General features: G+C 38.2%; 1 protein-coding gene across 11 annotated transcripts in view; it reads right to left on the reverse strand.

The window, feature by feature from the left end:
- The window catches only part of STAG1 (STAG1 cohesin complex component), a 406,778-nt gene that overhangs the window by 148,614 nt on the left and 235,011 nt on the right, over window positions 1-23,153 (reverse strand). For all 11 annotated transcript variants that reach the window (XM_054482540.2, XM_063662185.1, XM_063662190.1 and 8 more), the window contains 2 exons: window positions 11,545-11,696; window positions 9,097-9,170 (listed from right to left, as the gene is read on the reverse strand). In XM_054482540.2, coding sequence (XP_054338515.1) covers window positions 9,097-9,170; window positions 11,545-11,696 — 226 coding nt within the window. The remainder of the gene's footprint in view (window positions 1-9,096; window positions 9,171-11,544; window positions 11,697-23,153) is intronic.

Here is a 23,153-nt window from a genome sequence, read left to right on the forward strand (position 1 = left end):
TAACCTACTCAGCACTCATTAAGTTTTTTTAATCTGAAGTTTCTGTTTAACTAATTTTATAAAATTATACTCACTAGTACTGCTTCTCTCTAATACATTTCTTTCTATTTATCTATTTTTTTAGACATGGGGTCTTGCTCTGTCGTTCAGGCTGGAGTGCAGTGGCTTGATTATAGTTCACTGCACCCTGGAACTCCTGGGCTCAAGCAGTCTTACCATTTCATCCTCCTATGTAGCTGGGACTACAGGTACACATTACCATGACCAAGGGCTTCTCTCTTTTCCTGAAACTTCTTTTTAAAGGACCGATGAAGTGTCTTGACACTACCCTTCCCATATCAGAAAGGTCCGTCCATATCTTTTTATCCCTTTATTACTGTGATCTGGGTAAATTCCTCAGTATTACATTCCAATTCACTAATTGTCTCCTCAACATTCTAAAGTATTATCCTGTTCATTAAATATGAATTTGTGAGTGTTTTTCACATTCAGCATTTTGTGTTTTTACATCCCCTGGTTCTTATTATCTGCCATTTATTTGTGGAAGAAACTGATCATTTGGTCTGAGGTACAGTTTCCCAAATTCTAGACTTAAGCAATACCACAAGGATTCACTTAGAAAACACATTCTTCTGGTCTCCTTACTTACTGTAAATGATTACTTAGATCTAGCAGCATACAGATTAAAATCCAATTTGTTGGCTGGGTGCAGTGGTTCACACCTGTAATCCCAGCGCGTTGGGAGCCCGAGGCGGGAAGATCACCTGAGGTCAGGAGTTCAAGACCAGCCAGGCCAACATGGTGAAACCCTGTCTCTATTAAAAATACAAAATTAGCTGAGGATGGTGGCGCACACCTGTAATCCCAGCTACTCAGGAGGCTGAGGCAGGAGAATCACCTGAACCCAGGAGGCGGGGGCTGCAATCAGCCCAAGATCACGCTGCTGCACTCCAGCCTGGGAGACAGAGCAAGACTGTCTCAAAAACAAAACAAAACAAAAAAACAAAAAAATCAAATTTGTTTGAAGTGGATGGTGGTAAGTGGGACACAAGTGGTAACTTAAAGTGATATCTCTGCATAGTACCTACTACTTCCAGTATGTGCAGTAATATCTCCTATTAATCAATAATGTAGACTGAGTGATACTTATGGATATTAATGATTAGTATCCATGGCATGCTGATCACTTTTGCCAAGTAGGTCACATTCTCAACTACACTTGTATTCTAGTTTTGAATAGTTCAGTCAGGCTGTGACAGATCCAATACTAGTTTATGCAAGGTCTGATTAAATAAAATGCAAATCAACATTGTAACAGTAAGAAATTAAATAACTGTTGTTTCTACAAGGATAATAGGTTAAAAGCTTTATCAAGACTCAACAAAGGTGAGTCATTAAAATAAATACTGGTGTTACAGACTGACAGAAAATCATAAAAATAAGGATTCTGAATTCAAGACTGCATGACGGAGCCAAGATGGACAGAATTTATGCTCTCACTTGAAAAAAGTAAATGAAAACAAAAACCAAATTGCACAAAATGATTTTTAGATGTTGGATTATCAGTCAGAGCAGAATGGTAATCTCTGAGAGGGGATAACACAAGGTGAGCCCTAAGACTGCCCCCAGATATATACATGCCATTTAACAGTTTAAGCAGGGTAAAATTTACCTTACAAGGGACACAAAATGAAATCCTTCAAACTGAAAGGAAATAACACGATACAATAACTAAATTCCACAGGAAAAAATGAAGAATGTCAAAAATGTTAACAAGACAGTAAATTAGAAGACAGTGTATTTTCTCCTCCTAATTTTGTTAAGAGATGACTGAACACTCTGCAAATAATGCTGTACAGGTGGGTTAGTAACTAATGTAGACAAAATATATATGACAATAATAGCACAAAGGAAGGACAAGAAAATGAAGCTAGGCTAGAGCAGTGCTTTGTGGAAAATTTAGAGCTTATAAGGGGAGCTGAGAAAGGAGGAAGGATATAAAATGAATAATTTTAGTTTTCAACTTAAGAAACAATTAGGCCAGGCATGATAGTTCACGCCTAATCACAGCACTTTGGGAGGCTGAGGCTGGTAGATGGCTTGAGCCCAGGAATTTGAGACCAGCCTGGGCAACATGGTGAAACCTCATCTCTACTAAAAATACAAAAAATTAACCAGGTATGGTAGTGTGTGCCTGTAGTCCCAGCTACTCAGGAGGCTGAGGTGGGAAGATCACCTGAGCCCAGGATGTTGAGGCTGAAGTGTGAGCTGTGATTGTGCAACTGCACTCCCACCTGGATGACAGAGTAAAACCCTGTCTCAAAAAAACCAAACCAAACCAAAACAAAAAGATCAGCAAAGGATGGCTCACACCTGTAATCCCATCACTTTGGGAGGCTGAAGCAGGTGCATCACTTGAGCCCAGGAGTTCAACACAAGCCTGGACAACATGGCCAAACCCTGACTCTACAAAAATAACAAAAATTAGCCAGGCATAGTGATGTGTGCTTGTAGTCCCAACCACTCAGGGGGCTGAGGTGGGAGTACTGCTTGAGCCCGTGAGGTCAAGGCTGCAGTGAGCAATGATCATGACATTGCACTCCAGCTTGGACAACAGAGCGAGATCCTGTCTCCAAAAAAACAAACAAAAAACAACAAAAAAAAAAAACAAATAATATGGAAACATAAATCAAGGAAATAAAAAACAGAGAAAGCCAACAAAATTACAAGTCCATTATTATTTGAAAAGATCAACAAAACTGAAACTTACAGTGAGACTGAGAAAGACAAAAGAGAAGACGCAAATCCCACAAGAATAAATAAGGGGGCTGACAACCCCCCAAAAATTAAAACGACTACAAAATATTATGAATAACATTATGCCATTAAATTTACAATTTGCATGAAATAGACATATTGCCTGAGAAATACAAATTACCAAATCTGACTCAAAAACAACAAAAATCTGGCGGTGTGCAGGGTGCAGTGGCTCACACCTATAATCCTAGTACTTTGGGAGGCTGAGGCAGAAGGACTGCTTGAGGTCAAGAGTTCTAACCATTCTGGGCAAAATAGGGAGAAGCCCTAGTTTCTAGAAAAAATAAAAAATTGGCCAGGTGTGGTGGAGCTTGCCTGCAGTCCTAGCTACTTGGGAGCTGAGGCAGGAGGACTGCTTGAGCCCAGGACATTGAGGTTCTACGGAGTTGTGATTGTGCCACTGCACTCCAGCCAGGGTGACAGAGAGAGACCCTGTCTCAAGAAAATAAATTAATAAAAAACAAAATTAAAAAAAAATCAGGATATATAAAGTAAATTGAATCAGTAATTAAAAATCTTTATACAAAGAAGAGCCTAGGATTAAAGGGCTTCTCTGCTGAATTCTACCAAACATAGAAATATTACCAATCCTTCATAAATTCTTTCAGAAAACAGCTGGAAGAACGGTTCCCAGTGTATTCTGTAAGGCTAGTATTGACACTGTTACTCCTTATGAAAGTAAATGCACAAATCCTTAACAAAATACTAGCAAACTGAATACAGTAGCATATAAAAAGGATTGTATACCATGACCATGTGGAATTTCTCCCAGAATGCAAGGTTGGTATAATATCTGAAAATCAATGAACACAATACACTATATTAATATAATAAAAGAAAAAACCTGCATGGCCACCTCATTCAAAACAGAAAAAATAAAGAAATACATCAATCCATCATGACAAAAACACCCAACAAATCAGGCTAGAAGTAAATTCCTCATCCTACTAAAGGGTATCTACACAAAACTTACAGTTAATAACATCGTGCCTAATTTCAAAGTCTAATTGTTTCCCCCTTAAGGAATAAATTCAATATTGTTAAGAGGTTAATTCTCTCCAAATTGGTTTACAAAGTCATTACAATCCCTAAGATAATTTCAGAAGCTTTTGTTCAAAAATTGACAAGCTGACCCTAAGATTTATACAGAAATGCAAAGAATCTATACCAGTCAAAAAATTTTTGAAAAAGAAGAATAAAATAAGACAACTTACACTACCTAATTTTAAAAGCTCATCTAAGGCATACTCAATGCGGGTGGTATCAGTGTAAGGATAGACAGAAAATCCAAAAACGGAACCTTGCGTTTATGGTTAATTCATCTTCAAGAGAGATGGCACAGTAATTCAATTGGGGAAGGGTAGTTTGTCATTAAATGGTGCTGGGAAAACTGAAAATTTGTATGCAAAAAGTAGACTTCTGCCCTTATATCACATCATGTACCAAAATTGAATTAAAAATTCAATTTTAAAGGTTCATACGCCTTAACAGAAGAGACAAAATGATTAAACTTCTAAAATAAAACACAGAAGAAATCTTAGGGGTTAGGCAATGTTCACAGATACCAAAAGCATGACCACAGAAGACAAACTCATAAACTGGGCCACACAAATTGAAAACATTTGCTCTGTAAAGCTCACCATTAAGAAAATGAAAAAAAGCTATACATCTGTTCACGAACTTATATCAAGAATATCAGCCGGGTGTGGTGGCATGGATGGCACGGTGGCTTATGTCTGTAATCCCAGCACTTTGGGAGGCCGAGGTGGGTGGATCACTTGAGGTCAGGAGTTCGAGACCAGCCTTACCAACATGGTGAAACTCCGCCTCTATTAAAAATACAAAATTAGGGCCAGGCGCGGTGGCTCACACCTATAATTCCAGCACATTGGGAGGCTGAGGCGGGTGGCTCGGGAGGTCAAGAGATGGAGATCATCCTGGACAACACGGTGAAACCCCGTCTCTACTAAAAATACAAAAAAATTAGCCAGGCATGGTGGCAGGTGCCTGTAGTCCCAGCTACTCGGGAGGCTGAGGCAGAAATGGCATGAACCCGGGAGGCGGAGCTTGCAGCAAGCAGGGACCGCGCACCACTGCACTCCAGCCTGGGTGACAGAGCGAGACTCCGCCTCAAGAAAAAAGAAAAAAAAATTAGCTGGGCATGGTGGTGCACGCCTGTAATCCCAGCTACTTGGGAGGCTGAGGCAGGAGAACCACTTGGATCTGTGAGGCAGAGGTTGCGGTGAGCTGAGATTGTACCACTGCACTCCAGCCTGGGCAACAAGAGGGAGACTCCGTCTCAAAAAACAAACAAACAAAAAACCCCAAAAAAAACACAGAAAGTACTCCTATAAAACCCTTCTTAATCATTGTTAGAATAAACAGACAGAAAATCAGTAAGGAGAGAGAAGACTTGAACAACACTATTAACCAATTTGACCTAACTGGTATAAGACACTAGCCAACAAAAGCAGAATATACCTTATTTTCTTGAGGAAATGAAACATTCACCAAGATAGAGTTTACTGTGGGTCTCACACAAATCTCAATAAATTTAGAAGCATTCAAATCATACAAACTATGTTCTTTGACTACATTGAAATTAAATTAGAAATTAATAGCAGAAAGACATCTAGAAAATCCTCAAATATCTGCACACTAAATGCCATGCTTCAAAATAATCCATGGGTGAAACAAAAAAATCAAAAAGGAAACTAGACAGTATTTTGAACTAAATAAAAATGCAATATATCCAAATTTAGGACACATAGCTAAAGCAGTGCTTTAAAAAATTTATAGGAGTAAATTCCCTTATTAGAAAAAAAGTGTCAAATCAATGACCTCAAATTCTACGTTGAGAAACTAAGAACAGCTGAAGAAGTGAAACCCAAAGTAAGCAGACGAAAGGAAATAAAGGACAGAAATCAATGAAATAGAAAACAAAAATAACAGAAAAATTCAATATAAAATAAGATAAAATAGCTCCACATACACTGAACAATGAAAAGAGAAAGGCGGGAAGGAAGCAGGAGGAAAAGGAGTGGGAGAGAGAGAGAGAGAGAGAGATGTTAAATTACCAATATTATGACCAACTTTATGCTGATTTTTTTTAATAGAACTCAACCACCAAGGTGAATGTACTAATTTCTTATAAGACATAAACTACCAAAGGTTACTCAGGAACAACAGATAACCTCAACAGCCCTATATCTGCTGGAGAAAATTCATACTTAAAAACCTTCCTGCAAAGAAAATTCTAGGCTCCAATGGTAGAACTCTTATCTGAAGAAGAAATAATACCAATTCTATTAAACTCACCGAGAAAATTAAAGAAGAGAGAATACACTGTAACTCAATCTACAAGGCCAGCATTACCCTGCTAACAAAGGTAGACAGTGATATTCATTAAAATAAAGTTAGAGCTATTTATCCCTCTTGAACATAGATGCAGAAATTCTTAGAAAAACTCAGCAAATCACATCCAACCATATGTAGGTAACAACATATCATGATAATGTGGGCTTTACTCTATGCGTTCATGTTAACATCTGAACATAAACAAATTCACTACATTAAGTCTTTAAAAAATAAAATACACTGATCTCAATAGATGAAGAAAAAGATTTGACAAAATCCAAGATATATTCCTAATAAAAACTCTCAGAAAACTAGGAATAAAAAGAAACTTCCAGCCAGGCGCGATGGCTCATGCCTGTAATCCCAGCACTTCGGGAGGCCGAGGCAGGCAGATCACCAGGTCAGGAGATCGAGACCATCCTGGGGTTTCACCGTGTTAGCCAGGATGGCTAGTAAAAAAAAAAAAAAAAAAAAAAAAAAAATTAGCTGGGCGTGGTGGCAGGCGCCTGTACTCTCAGCTACTTGGGAGGCTGAGGCAGGAGAACGGTGTGAACCCAGGAGGTGGAGCTTGCAGTGAGCCGAGATCGCGCCACTGCACTCTAGCCTGGGCAACAGAGCGTGACTCCATCTCAAAAAAAAAAAAAAAAAAAAAAATTCCTCAATCTGATAAGGGGCATCTATGAAAATACTACAGCTAGGCCAGGCATGGTGGCTCATGACTATAATCCCAGCACTTTGGGAGGCCAAGGCAGGCAGATCACCTGAGGTCAGGAGTTCGAGACCAGCTTGACCAACAGGGAGAAACTCCGTCTCTACTAAAAATACAAAATTAGCTGGGCGTGGCGGAGCATGCCTGTAATCTCAGCTACTTGGAAGGCTGAGGCAGGACAATCACTTGAACCCGGGAGGCGGAGGTTGCAGTGAGCCAACATTGTGCCAGTGCACTCCAGCCTGGACAACAAGAGCAAAACTCCATCTTAAAAAAAATATATATATATATACACACACACACACACACACACACACACACACAGCTAGCAACGCATTCAATGATAAAAAAAACTCTGATGTTGTTCAAAGAAGCCAGATCCGCCTGCAAAAAAAACCCCCCAGATATGCTGTATAATTCCATTTCTATAAAATTCTAGAAAATGTAAATAATCAGCACATCAATGCTTGCTTGAGGATGATGGAAAGGTAGAACAACAGGAAGGGAGGTAGAAAGGAGTTACAAAGTGCCATGAGAAAACTTGGCACTTGAATTTCTTGATGATGGAGAGATTCATTATCTCACTTGTGGTGGCGGTTTTATAGGTGTATATATGTCAAAACTCATCAAATTATGCACTTAAATGTGCAGTTTATTTATGTGAATTATACCTCCATAAAGTTGCAGTAAAAAAAAAAAAAAAAACAAAGACTGCATGGCAGGTATATGGAAATCCTCGTTCTTTTTAAAACAAATATATCAATAACATGTTATACATGCAGTATATGCAAGAAAGCAAACATAAAACTCCAATCAGACAATCCACACTCAACATAAAAGCCCTGGACCTATTTCAAAAGAACATTTTATTCTTTTGGTTAAAATGTTTAAGTTCCATTGAAACAAATTATCAAACAGATACACACACACACACACACAACTTGCCACTTGGTATACATGGGGGATTGCTTCTCAGACTGCTCACATATAGCAAAATCCATGCATACTCAAGTACCACAGCTGTCTCTGAGTAATCCCCATATTCAACAAGTTAGACCTCCACATAAACAGGTTTCATATCCCACAAATACTGTATTTTCAATCCGTGTTTAGTTAGAAACAAATGGTTTACAGGCAATTCTTGCAGTTCAAACCCGTTGTTCAAAGGTCAGCTGTGTATGTGTGTATTTCTTTGTTTTGTTTTAGACAGGGTCTCGTTCTGTCACCCAGACTGGAGTGCAGTGGCGCAATCAAGGCTCACTGCAGCCTTGACCCTCTGGTTCAGGCAATCCTCCCACCTCAGCCTCCCGAGTAGCTGGGACTACAAGCGCACACTACCACACCGGGCTGATTTTTAAATTTTCTGTAGAGACACAGTCTTTAATGCCTGGCCTCAAGTGATCCTCCCACCTTAGCCTCCCAAAGTGTTAGGGATGAGCAACCACATCCCACTGCTCTATATTAATTAGCCAAATACACTCTCAAATGGGTCCAAAAACAGTGCTTCTATTTATTATCTTTGTCTATCTACTTACACACATCACATCTAATCAACAGAAGGTAACAAGTATATGTATATGATTCATTCATTCAATGTAAAATATGCTCTTTTACAATGTAGTTAGTGTTTTTAAGGTTCCTGGGCTTCACAGAAAGACAAACTAAAATCATTTGCAATGGAGGATAACAAAAATATTTTGCTAACAGCTTTTATTTCAATGTGTTTATCTGAAAGGAAACAAGAATGAAGATATAGTTGTTGCATTAACTGCGGGGGTGTCCTTCTCTGTCCTCTTTTCGCCCAGCTTCACACAGGTTTTTTTTTTTTTTAATTATTAATTTGCCCATGGAACAAAATGAGTACCACAGAGCAAGAAGTAGGGCATTTAATTTTTTAAATGTGAAAACAAGAATATCTTATTAAAGCTACATTAGTTTATGATCCTATTAATTAATATTCCATCGGTATAAATCCAAGTACATAAGCTACTTCCAACAGCATATGTTCTGAATTTGGAAGAGTATAACAGTGGTAGTGGCAGTAGTCATACAATTTCTTCTATAGTTGTAGTGTGACATTGACAGCCAAAGTTGTTTTCCAGAAAACAAAACACAAATCATAATTAGTGAGTTTTACAGTTAGCCTGGGCCACAAAAAAAATCAATAATTGTTTAAGTGAAAAGCCTTCAAAATTATTTTTAAAATCTCTTACCGGTATCTATGAACAAATATACCCTTAAAAATAGAGTTCATCATATTTTCGATTTCATCCTGATTTTCTTGCAGCTGAAATGAAAAAATATATATTAATTGAAATACTGATCATTTTATTTGGAAGGGACAGCTCCAATTGTTTTTAATTCCTGGTTATTCTCATTCTGGGTAGTTTTCAATCATTTTCTCACTTGTAGCACAGATGTGTGAAAATACCAGTATATTTCCATTACTCCTTTACATTTATATCATATTGGTTTTAGAATTTTTCACTGTCTCTCTCTAGACACAAACTTTACAATGACAAACAAGGAGTGGTGGTATAGCTAAGTGTTGTCAGATTCCTATCTCCGAAATATCATCTGCCTTAGGAACAGAACTCTTCTGTCCAAATCAGGTCCCTGGGTTTGGTTTTGCCTTTCTTGGTTAAAGGAACATCCCTAATTAACATATTTACTGTTCTAAAAGTAACTTCCTACTCCATCTAATGTATCCAAACATTACTCTGCATCTCACTAGCCTGTAACAGACAGCAGACCACATTCCCAAAATAAGAGGTATAACAGAAGATAAAAAGGATCCTGGCTACTTATGGTGAAGTACAGTAACAAAATAAATAATATCTATGGCAAAGATACGAATTTCAGGCAACAAAACTGATCAGAGTTAAAGTTTGTGATTATTATTACTCAAAAACAACAACAGCACTGAATTACATTCAAGGTGGTATTTATTATTCTAATTTATTCTGTAATTTACTGTATAGTAATATTCAGTGAAATATTTGCTTTTACTACATACATGAATGTGATAATAAAATTCCCTCAGATTTATTCTTTTGCTGTATGTTTTGTTTCAGGCTTTATTAAAATAAGTTTGGGAATACTTTTATTGCAAACCATTCAAATTTCTGCAACTTCCTCCAAGTGTTAAAAATTACTTTTATTGCATTTATCATATAAAAACTAATTAATTTATAAGAGGCATACATTTCTGAGTCAGCAGTACTTACAAAAGCCCAGCTCTAGTATTTACTTCTATAATATTTCAAGTATGGTATGTGTGAAGGGTTAAACTATGTTCCTTAAAAATTTGTATATTGAAGTTCTAACCCCAATACCTCAGAATGTGAAATTAGGAAAGAGGACTGTGGCAGATTTAATTCATTAAGATGCGGCCATACTGGAGTAGGGGAGGACCCTAATCCAATACGACTGATATCCTTAAGAAGGGAATAAATTTGGAGACAAACATACGCACAGGAAGAATGTCATGCAAAGATTGGAATTATGCTGCCACCAGCCAAGCAACTACCAGACACTAGGAGAGAAGCCTGGAACACATCCTTCCGAGGGAGGATGGCCCTGCCAACACCTTGATCTTGGAATTCTAGCCTGCAAACCTGTGAGATAATAATGTTATTTTGTTTAAGTCATTCAGTTTGTGGTACTTTGTCACAGCAGCCCTATCAAACTAATACAGCATGGCTAATAATTTAATCAAAACATCGTTGCTTTTTCTTGCCTATTATAAACCCATTAAGTTATTATTCATATGTAATTCCTTTGCAGTAATGTGATATTCTTTTTTCAAGTTATAAGATAGACTAATAGTGCAGATCTAAGATTTTATGTAGTATTGGATAAATAAAAATGTTTCCTATTAAAAACCCAGTACAGGCCAGGCACGGTGGCTCACGCCTGTAATCCCAGCACTTTGGGAGGCCGAGGTGGGCAGATCACCTGAGGTTGGAAGTTCGAGACCAGCCTGACCAACATGGAGAAACCCCATCTCTACTAAAAATACAATTAGCCAGGTGTGGTGGCACATGCCTGTACTCCCAGCTACTTGGGAGGCTAAGGCACGAGAATTGCTTTTGGGGAGGTGGAGGTTGCGGTGAGTCGAGATCGCACCATTGCACTTGAGCCTGGGCAACAAAAGCGAAACTCCATCCCCCCCCCGCAAAAAAAAAAACAGTATAAAATCATTTTTAACACGTATATGAAAATGTCATTGTAAAACTGAGACCAATCTTATTCACAGGAGTCATTGTAAAACTGGGACCAATCTTATTCATAGGAGTACCTTATATATCGGCTAGTATGTAGCCTTTAGCTTTTTCCTGGAAATGTAGTTTGCTGGCTCCCAGTGCTGACTTTAGTATTTATCATACTTTTTGAGCCTATAGCCTTATAACCTTTTTGAGTTGCCTAACTCCCAGACCAACTTCTTTCAAAAACAGAGATGTTCTATGATTCCTTTCTGCCATCAGACGGCACTTACATGATCACCAATGAACACTCCAGTTTCATTTGGAAACCCTGACATCAAATAATCTAACTAAATATACGCATAAACCTTTTTCCAGAGAACTTAAAAAGTACTAATGTCATATATATTCCACACATTTACAGAACATAAAATCATCAGTTGGCATGAAACTTACCTCTTTGCGTTTCTGAAGTAGTAACTCCAACCTTTCATTGGCTCTCTTCCCAATCATTTTATTTCTCTCGGCTTCATATTGTCTCTGGGTATTATCCTGATGAATACTGAGGTTTAAGGCAACATTCACCAGAGCAGTCATGAGCTTCATGGCTATGAAATGAAGAAATATTATAATACCTATGAATCAAAACTTTATCCATATAAGATTACAAATTTATAAAGCCAATGGATGAAGAAATGAAACTAGTGAATTTCTGTTTTACAACCCAGGCATAATTTAAGTTGAAATAAAAGATAACTAATTTACAGAAATAAACTCATCTACAACATAATTTTCTCTACCTCAGCTTGGCTTGTTAACACTTTCCATTTAAACACAGCCTCATCCTAACTAACAGAAGAAAGGATTTCAGTTCTATCATCTTCAACAACTCCTTTCTCCCACTCCTAAAAATACACACATAAGGGCACACTAATCAAGCCTAAACCTCTCTTCTGATCATCAAATATGAGTATATATAAATGCATCCTTAGTACCTTTACTTAAATGTGTCAAAGGTACCTTAGATGTTTTAGATGTTTACAATCAATTTGTGATCTTTACCCCCACAGATGGTCCTCTCCCTTTGTTCCTCACCTCAGAGAGTTGCACAACCTCCAAACCCGGAAAAACATACTGATCCTACCAAACTCATTAAAGTCCATTAAAAATGTACTTTGTGAATTTCCAATTGACCTTTCCTCCCCAGCCACAGTGATAATGTACTTTTAAATGTTCACTTGTATTTGTAAATCTTATTAAATACTTTCAAATTTGTTTCACATCCTCTGACAAACAGGTATGACACAAACCTCAAACTTCTGTCTATTCATATTTGTTTTCATCACTGAGATAGTGAAAATATAGGACATATAGGTAAAGGAACAAGAGACTTTGTGCTGGTAAATAATTTCCCCTTTTTGTTCCTTTTAGGTTATTCATGTGCAAGTATGAACATTCGGTTATTAAAAAAACTGAACTGTTCAGTGCTTTAGAAGAACTGATTCATTTATCTGCAAACATATCCATATAATTAAAAACAAGCATGTGCTGTTTATAAAATTTCATTATTTTTTCTTTTTTTTTGAGATGGAGTTTCACTCTTGTTGCCCAGGCTGGAGTGCAATGGTGCAATCTTGGCTTACTGCAACCTCCACCTCCCAGGTTCAAGTGATTCTCCTGCCTCAGCCTCCCGAGTAGCTGGGATTACAGACATGCACCACCACGCCCAGCTAATCACTGTATTTTTTAGTAGAGACAGGGTTTCACCATGTTGGCCAGGCTGGTCTTGAACTCCCGACCTCAGGTGATCCGCCCACCTTGGCCTCCTAAAGTGCTGAGATTACAGGCATGAGCCACCGCACCCGGCCTATTTTTTCTTAACTACATATGTAAACATATGTGTTTTCTAAATACATACAGTATGTATGTATGCTGTATCTGTATTTCTATCTACATGTATACTCAATTTGTTATTTGGAAACTCTATCTACATTTTGATCAGGTCTATGTTATTAAATAATTGCTGCTGTCCTTAAACCAAAATATAAGGTAAGAAACCTGAAAAACAAATGTAAACATCCTGAAAAACAAATGTGTTTAAGTTAGTGACCATTACATGTAAAAATTATAATGCAAAAATCCTGAAAAACAAATTTATTTAAATTAGTGACCAGAAATGGATTTTTCAGGATTTTTGCATAAGAAATGCATTAAATGAAAATGTTTCTTTCCCTGTGATAGAGTCTCAAACAGTAAACTGAGAAATATTCTTGTGTTTCAAAATATAAGACAGTGATTTTGAGTTTTGTGTGTTGCCAGTAGTAGTATATTGGACTACATTATGAAAGTTTAAAATAATTTGTAAAATTAAACTGTATAAGGAAAGACAACAGCTCAAAGACGAGGAATCTGGAGCATTCCAACTACTCAAGTTGATAATACTAGTTTATCAGTGTTTGTTATGAGCATATGAAGTGACACCCAAAGGAGCTTAATTCAGTATCTACCTCTAGATACCTAACGCAAAATGACTTGAATATCCAGGAGCTGAAAAGCATTAAAATTAACACCAACCCTGGTTGCAATTCAGCAGTGGAAACTGAGGCACGGCTTTTTAAAAACTTCATAGCTTTTACTTTCAGCTATATATCTTCTTGTGAACCCAGTTCCCAAACTCCAAATGTCATTCTTTAATGACTCTCCTTCCATCCCAGATACATAAACAGTAAAGTAATCAACATACTAAAACAGACAACACATGTAAAAAATGATCAATATATCTTCGGAAACATATTAGGTATAATACAGCAGTGTTTACTGAGATAAAATATTTTTAAACCTGTAAAACTGAGACTTCACTGAATAACACATAAACAGCTATTAAAAACAAACCTCAAATTAAATGACAGACATAAAATGAGGATTATGATGTTTTAATTGAGTCCACTGAAAAAGACTTATCTCTGCATAGAATTGGTACTGATTAAATTTTCCTGGTATTACTAACAAAACCTTTTTGTAAGTTAATAATCCTGCAAGAATTCAGCCATCGTAATGTGACATCAGCTCTTAAGTGGCTTCTTCTTGTCTAGCAAGGAGAAAAATACGTCCTTCATTTAGCTTTCACATTTTAACTGCTGACTATAAAATGGTAAATATGTTCTAGTACAGCGGTACTGACAGTGTGGTCTGCAAATAGGTGCTGACCACAACAAGTTTATTAGAAGGTCATTATAAGCAAAAAATTGAAAACATTTAGAAATTTTTATAGCATTCTGACAATTTAATGCCTGTTGATTTTAATAACACGACATTAATAAATACATATACACTATTTCCACCGCATTTTACAAAAGTACTAGGTTGTGACAGATTCGTAATTAAAAACTAGTCATTCATCATAGCTAAAGAAGCACTTTATTTAAAGTCCTGTCCATTCATCTAACAATCCAGCATATACTGAGCATTGTTCTAGTTATTAGAGATACACAAGTGAACAAAACAAAGAACTTGCTTTTGTGATTTTTACATTCTAGTGAGGAAAAGAAGACAATAAATGAATAGATAATATGCAAATGAAAAAATCACGTCAGTTACTGATTAGTGCTATAAAGAAAAAGTACAGTAAAAATATCAGAGCGTGAAGGGGGTACTATTTTAGATGGTCATTCGGGAAGGCCTCTCTGAGATCTTGACATTTGAGCATGAAGTGAAGGAATGGTCACGTGATTCCACAGCAAACCAGCTTTCCAGGGACAGTTATAAGACAAACTGTTGGGAGGAGGGTACTCACTACAGAGTATAGTATTTAGTCTGGTTGGAGCACAGAGGTAGCCAGAGGCAGAAGAGGATACTTAAAAGGAAGGAAGAGGCCAGATTACAGAGAGTTACTAGGATCTAGTTAACCTATCCTCTCCTTAAGGCTCATGAATTAAATCTAAGTGGGTAAGATCTCCTAGAGAATGTGGAGTGATGTGAAATAGTCTGAATTAGATTTTAAACTGATGTGTGACCAGAGTATAGGAGAGTAAAACTGGAAGAAGGGAGACTAAATAGGAGCAGTGAGGCAGAGCTGAAAATATTTTGCTCAAAGTTTGCAATAAAGAGTCTTAGGTTTTTGCCTTTGGCAACTCAGTGAAATGATGCTGGCTTAGATTAAAGTGGCACCAATAGGTAGAGAGAAATTGTTAGATATGAAGTGTATTTTGAAAATACCAGGCCAGGCGAGGGGGCTCACGCCTGTAATCCCAGCACTTTGGGAGGCTGAGGCAGGTGGATCACTGGAGATCAGGAGTTCAAGACCAGCCTGGCCAACATGGTGAAACCCCGTCTCTACTAAAAATACGAAAAAAAAAAAAAAAAAAAAAAAATTTCCCGGATGTGGTGACGCACGCCAGTAATCCCAGGTACTCGGGAGGCTGAGGCAGGAGAATCGCTTGAACCCAGGAGGTAGAGACTGCAGTAAGCTGAGACTGCACCACTGCACTCCAGCCTGTGAGACACAGCAAGACTCCACCTCAAAAAAAAAAAAAAAGAAAGAAAAAGAAAAATACTGCTGAAAGAATTTGTTAGATTACAATGAAGGAAATGAGATAAATAGAAAGGGCAAAGATAATTAGAAATATTTTTATTAGTTATGTAAGTGGAAATGCCTAGTAGACACACATTTGGAAGTCATTATCAAAGACACTGGTATTCAGAACCATAAAACTAGATGGAAATTAGAAAAAGGTGGTATTATTTGTGTGTTGTAAACAAAAGATCACCAAGATATTTGTTAATGGAAAAATACAGACAAGATAGCCTTACAATGTGTATATGCTATCATTTGTGCAAAAGAATGTATTATTTATTTTTACGTGCCAGTCACTCTTCCAAGCTGTATAAACATACTTATTCATTTACAACTCACAAATCTACGAAGGAAGTACTATTATTAGTCCCTTTTTACATTAAGAGAAAACTGAGGCACAGATCAGCTAAAAGACTTGATGGTTACATAGCAATTGGTGGACACAGAATTTGAGTACAGGCAGCCTTGCTCCATAGTCCCAGCTCTTAAACACACCATACTGCCTCTCACTGAATGTGTATTTGCTATTATTTGCATATAACATGTTTAGAAAAACGTTAAGAAACTGGCAACTTTGGTTGTCTTCAAGGAAGTTAATTTGAAGGTCGGAGATGGGTGAAAGAGTGACATTTCACCATATAAAATTTTTTTACTTTTTTTTTTTTTCTTTTGAGACAAGGTCTTGCTCTGTCACTCAGAACAGAGCACAGTGGTGCAATCACAGCTCCCTGCAGCCTCAACCCCCACCAGGCTCGTGATCCTCTCATCTCAGCCTCCTGAGTAGCTGGGACTACAGCTACCACAGTGCCCAGCTAATTAAAAAAAAAAAAAAATTGTAGAGATGGGGGTCCCACTATATTGCCCAGGTTAGTCTTGAACTCCTGGCCTCAAGTGATTCTCCCACGTCAGCCTCCCAAAGTGTTGGGATTACAGGGATGAACCGTAGTGCCTGGTCTACTTTGAATTTTAAATCATGTGACTATGTTATTTTCCTACTCATCACTATTTTTTAATAAAAATAATATCTATGAAATTGGTTTTCACTTTATTCAATAAGGAGTGAATACATTAAAAAAATTGTCTGAAGACTGAGTGTCAAGATAACTCAATATTTGCTGTTTAGCTTTCTAAAATCACCAGGACAATGTGGTATTCCAGAGAACAAGTGAAGACAGTGTTCCAAGAAGAAAAAAAGGTAGCTGTGTCTTTCCAAAGAAAAAAAGATGACAACTGGAGCTGCTCACTGATTTGGGCAGTAAGAAGGTAACTGCTGACCTCAACAGGAGAGGTAGTGAAGTGGTAGAGACAGAAACCTAATAGGAGAGGACTGAGTGGAGAGAGTGAATATAAATAATTCTGAGATCTGCTATAAAGAAAAGGAGAAAAATGAAACTGGGGCTAGAGGGACGTGAGGGAACAAGGTACAGTGTAACGGTTAGTCTTATGTGTCCAGGCATGGCTAGACTATCACGGTCAATTACTTAATCAAACACTAATGCAGGTATCACCTTGAAGGAATTTTGTAGATATTTTCTATGGTTAACACCTATAATCTCCTTTAAATAAAGGAGATTACCCTCAATAATGTGAGTGGGTCTCATGCAATTAGTTGAAAGCTTAAGAGAAAAAATAGGTTTTCTAGAGAGGAAATGTTTGCCTCAAGGCTGCAACATAAAGTCCTAGGCTGAGCATGATGGCTCACATCTGTAATCTCAGTGCTTTGGGAGGCAGAGGTGAAAGGATGACTGGAGGTCAGGAGTTCAAGACCAGCCTGGGTAACATAGCAAGACTCCATCTCTACAAAAAATTTAAAAATTACCTAGGCATTGAGACGTGCACCTGTAGTCTCAGCTACTGGGGAGGCCGAGGTGGGAGGATTACATAAACCCAGGAGTTCAAGGTTGCAGTAATCTACGACTGTGCCACTGCACTTCAGCCTGGGTGACAGAGACCCTGTCTCTAAAATAAATAAATAAGTAAATAAAATCCTGAGCTTCTAGCCTGCTCCACAGATCTCAGACTCACGACCGCACGACTCTTGTCTGATTTCCAGCTTGCTGGACTACCCTACAAATTTCCGATTTGCAAGTTCCCACAATTGTGCTGAGCCACATCAGTGAAACATGTGTACGTGTGTGTGTGTGTGTGTGAGAGAGAGAGAGAAAGAGAGAGAGAGACAGAGAGAGATGTAAGAATATCTCTTAGTTCTGTTTCTCTGGGGGAACCCAGACTGACACAAAGGGTTCCTAAAAGATGGGAGCTGTTACCAAAATAGTAAGAGTTATCTAATAAAAGAAAGAAATTTTGAAGTAATGAGAGTGAGAACAACTTGAGAGACAAAGTTCTTGAGAAGGTGAAAAGGGATCAGATTCACTGCACAAGTACAAGAATTGGCCTTAGAGGCCACTGGAGTTAAGAAAACGGATAGAGGATATGAGTATAACTGCAGCTAGATAAGTAGGTAGGCTTAATCCCTGAAGGATTCTCTTTCGACTATCCTGATTAAACAGGCAAGATAATCAGCTAAATGTGAAGACTGGATAGGAAATGTAGCTTTGAGGAGAATGTATAAAACAATTTTGTTAGGATGTGGAAATAACCCTGGAGTACAATACACTAAGGGGACTGCTAGGCAGCATTAAAGGACCACTTGGAAAAAAAAAAAAAAGTAAAGCCCAGCCCTTATGGTATGTATTTTTCTCCAGCCACTTTCAGCTCTGCTGCAGGTATGGGACAGATGGTTGTATGGGGTTTTCCTACGGAATATGAAAGAGGAAGACAGAAGCAAGGAAGTTGACGGTATGAAGGAGGATGTGACTATAATAAAGAATGATAAAATCTAAGTGGGAAAAATAAAGGCAGTGAGGACATGAAGAGTGTGAAGAACATTAAAAATATAGTGTCAAAGTATTTAAAATCACAATTAAAAAAACAGTAGAGTGGAAACACAGAAGAAAATACTGGAACAAAAGGAGAGTTCATCAGGAAATGGGATGCCTAAAACGAAGTCGGAGAACACTGACCCTTTTAATCAATAATCAACAATTTGCATTTCTGTCTTGCTAAACATAAAACTGAAAAGTAAAAAACTGCATTTATATTTAGTGATACCTATTATACCTTTGAAAACTATTGTTATACACCTTGGAAATATGTCTGATATAGTGGAACAAACTAGATTTTTTAAGAGAGGTGATTATAGTACTTTATTTTTACAATGCTTTTTTTTTTTTTTAAAAAGGATCTTATGACAAACTACCAGTTTCCAAATGACAAAGGTTTAACACATCCATTTATCTCTTAAAAAACAATTTTTCTGGAAAGCAGTGAGGCAGTTCCACAAAGACCTAAAAACAGAACTACCATTCGACCCATCAATCCCATTACTGGGTATATATACCTGATATGGTTTGGCTCTGTGTCTCCACCCAAATCTTATCTCGAATTGTAATCCCCATAATCTCCACATGCCAAAGCGGGACCAGGTGGAGGTAACTGGGATCATGGGGGCAGTTTCCCACATGCTGTTCTCATAATAGTGAGTTCTTCGAATTTTTTTTTTATTTTTTGAGATGGAGTCTCATTCTGTCGCCCAGACGGGAGTGCAGTGGTGCGATCTCGGCTCACTGCAACCCCCGCCTCCCTGGTTCAAGTGATTCTCATGCCTCAGCCTCCCTAGTAGCTGAAATTGCAGGCGCCCGCAACCAGCCTAGCTAATTTTTGTATTTTTAGTAGAGACGAGGCTTTCACCATGTTGGCCAGGCTGGTCTCGAATGATCTGCCCTCTTCGGCCTCTAAAAGTGTTAGTATTACAGGAGTGAGCCACTGCACCCAGCCGGTAGTGAGTTCTCACGAGATCTGATGGGATGTGTTGTTTTTTTTTTGTTTTTTTTTTGAGGTGGAGTCTCACTGTGTCACCAAGGCTGTGAATGCAGTGGTGCGATCTCAGCTCACTGCAACCTCTGCCCTCTGGGTTCAAGTGATTCTCCTGCCTCAGCCTCCAGAGTAGCTGGGATTACAGGTGCACGCCATCATGTCCAGCTAGGTTATTTTTATTTTTTCTTTTTGAGACGGAGTCTTGCTCTGTTGCCCAGTCTGGAGTGCAGTGGTGCAATCTTGACTCACTGCAACCTCCACCTCCCAGGTTCAAGTGATTCTTCTGCCTCAGCCTTGTAGCTGGGATTACAGGCACGCACCACCATGCCCGGCTAATTTTGTATTTTTAGTAAGATAGGTTTCACCATGTTGGCCAGGCTAGTCTCGACCTCCTGACCTCAAGTAATCCACCTGTCTCGGCCTCCCAAAGTGCTGGGATTACAGGCATGAGCCACTGCACCTGGCCTGAGATCTGACGGTTTTATACGCCTCTGGCATTTCCCCTGCTTGCACTCACTCCCATCCAGCTGCCCTGTGAAGAATGTGCCTGCTTCTCCTTTGCCTTCTGCCATGATTGTAAGTTTCCTGAGGCTTCCCTAGCAATGCAGAACTGTGTGTCAATTAAATCTCTTGCCTTTATGAATTACCCAGTCTAGGGGAATTCTTTATAGCAATATGAAAACAGACTAATACAACACCCAAAGGAATATAAATCATTCTATCATAAAGACACATGGATGCACATGTTCACTGCAGCACTATTCATAATGGTAAAGACATGGAATCAACCTTAATGCCCAGCAATGGTAGACTGGTTAAAGAAAATGTGGTACATATACACCATGGAAGGTTTTGCAGCCATAAAAAAGAACAAGATCGTGTCTTTTGCAGGGACATGGATGGAGCTGGAGGCCATTATCCTTAGCAAACTAATGCAGGAAGAGAAAACCAAATACCTCATGTTATCACTTATAAGTGGGAGCTAAACGATGAGAACACATGAACACACAGACAGAAACAACAGACAGTGGGGTCTAATGGAGGATGGAAGTCTAGAGGAGGGAGAGAATCAGGAAACTAACTAATGGGTACTAGGCTTAATACCTGAGTGACAAAATAATCTGTACAAGTCCCTGTGACATGAGCTTTCCTATATAACAAACCTGCACATGTACCTCTGAACGTCAAATAAAAGTTAAAAAATCAATTTTCATCTTCAATAAACTCAGAAAATACATGTAACCCCTAACCACAATATAAGAATATATGAATATGGACAGCAGGAGGATGAGCAGAGAGCATTTAAAATCACAGAAAGGGTAGAAAAAGCATGACAACCATATCTCTAAGAAAAACAAGCACTGGGCGTGCGGTGGTGGGCACACCTATAATCCTAGCACTTTGGGAGGCCAAGGTGGGAGGAAGGCTTGAGCCCAGGAATTTGAGACCAGACTAGGAAACACATTAAGACCTCTTCTCTACAAAATTAAAAAAAAAAGGAAAGGAAAAGGAAAAGGAAAGAAAAGGAAAATTAGCCAGGTGTGATGGCACATGCCTGTAGTCCCAGCTTCAGGAGGCTAAGGCAGGAGGATCAATTTAGCCCAGGAGGTTGAGGCTGCAGTGAGTTGTAATCATGCCATTGCGCTCCAGCCTGGGTGACAGAGCAAGACCCTGTCTCGAAAATAAAAATAAGCTATTTTAAAACACAGCATATTTTAAAAAAAGGGAGACTTGGGCCGGGTGTAGTGGCTCACGCCTGTAATCCCAGCCCTTTGGGAGGCCGAGCAGGCAGATAACCTGAGGTCAGGAGTTCGAGACCAACCTGGCCAACATGGTGAAACCACATCTCTACTAAAAATACAAAAATTAACCAGGCATGGTGGCACATGCCTGTAATCCCAGCTACTCAGGAGGCTGAGGTGGGAGTATCCCTTGAACCCAGGAGGCATAGGTCACAGTGAGCCAAGATCGTGCCACTGTACTCCAGTCTGGGTGACAGAGCGAGAACCCGTCTCAAAAAAAAAAGGAAGACTTGGAAAATAAAAAAGAACTCTTAGAAATGTAAAAGGATACTCAAAATTAATAAACATGAGGTAACACAGTGGACAGAAAGGACAAAGAAATGGAAAATAAACATACATAACAGTGTATCATCACAAAATTTCAGGGTATCATCATGAAATTTCAGTAACAAACAAACAAAAAAATTTGCAAAGCTTCCAAAGACAAGAAACAGGATCACAACCAGAAGTCTAAAATTAGCACTGGACTTCTCAACAGCAACTTTGGAAACTAGAAACAAATTCCTAAAAAAAAAAAAAATTTCAATTATGAAATTTATATTGGGTCAAACTATGAAGCAAGAAGCTACAACATGTTTTTCAGGCACGTAAAGTCTCAAATACATATTTCCCAAATTGCCTTTTTTCTCAAGAAACTATCAAAAAATATGCTACACAAAAAGGAGAGAACAAATTAAGAAAGAAAGAAAACAAAAGATAATAGGGGATCTAAAAAAGACAGACAAAAAATTCAAACAGCAGAAACACAATTAAATAGCATCTAAATTTTAGAAAATGAGGCATAATTTTAAAAAATTAAAAGCAAAAAAAGTCAAAAAATTGATCAGAACACTTGTTTAAAAATAAAACCAAAAAGCTTCGCAAGTACACATGACAAAGAAACTTAAAATAACAAGTTATGGCATAGTCATAAGATGGCACCATTATAGAGAATTTTTATTTTTGTACTTTTCTCTTTTTCTGAATTCTCTGTAAGTAGTATATGTAATTTTATATACACTGAAAATATTCTAGTGTACAATATGAAAACGAAAAGTACGTTAAAAAATTTTTCAAGTTCTGTGCCCTCTTTACAACCAAACCAAATAAGCTTAGCTGTTCTCTATATTAAAATCACAAGGATATGAACAGACACTTCTCAAAAGAAGACATTTATGCAGCCAACAGACACATGAAAAAATGCTCATCATCACTGGTCATCGGACAAATGCAAATCAAAACCACAATAAGATACCATCTCACACCAGTTAGAATGGCAACCATTAAAAAGTCAGGAAACAATAGATGCTAGAGAGGATGTAGAGACATAGGAATGCTTTTACACTGTAAGTGGGAGTGTAAACTAGTTCAACCATTGTGGAAGACAGTGTGGCAATTCCCCAATGATCTAGAACTAGAAATACCATTTGACCCAGCGATCCCATTACTGGGTATATACCCAAAGGATTATAAATCATGCTACTATAAAGACACATGCATACGTATATTTACTGCAACAATATTCACAATAGTAAAGACTTGGAACCAACCCAAATGTCCATCAATAATAGGCTGGATTAAGAAAATGTGGCACATATACACCATGGAATACTATGCAGCCATAAAAAAGGATGAGTTCATATCCTTTGCAGGGGCATGGATGCAGCTGGAAACCATCATTCTCAGCAAACTATCACAAGGACAGAAAACCAAACACCGCATGTTCTCACTCACAGGTGGGAATTCAACAATGAGAACACTTGGACACAGGGTGGGGAACATCACACACCAGGGCCTGTCGTGGGGTGGGGGCAGGGGGAGGGATAGCATTAGGA

Source organism: Pongo pygmaeus, chromosome 2, assembly GCF_028885625.2.
Source record: "Pongo pygmaeus isolate AG05252 chromosome 2, NHGRI_mPonPyg2-v2.0_pri, whole genome shotgun sequence".
Classification (NCBI taxonomy): domain Eukaryota; kingdom Metazoa; phylum Chordata; class Mammalia; order Primates; family Hominidae; genus Pongo; species Pongo pygmaeus.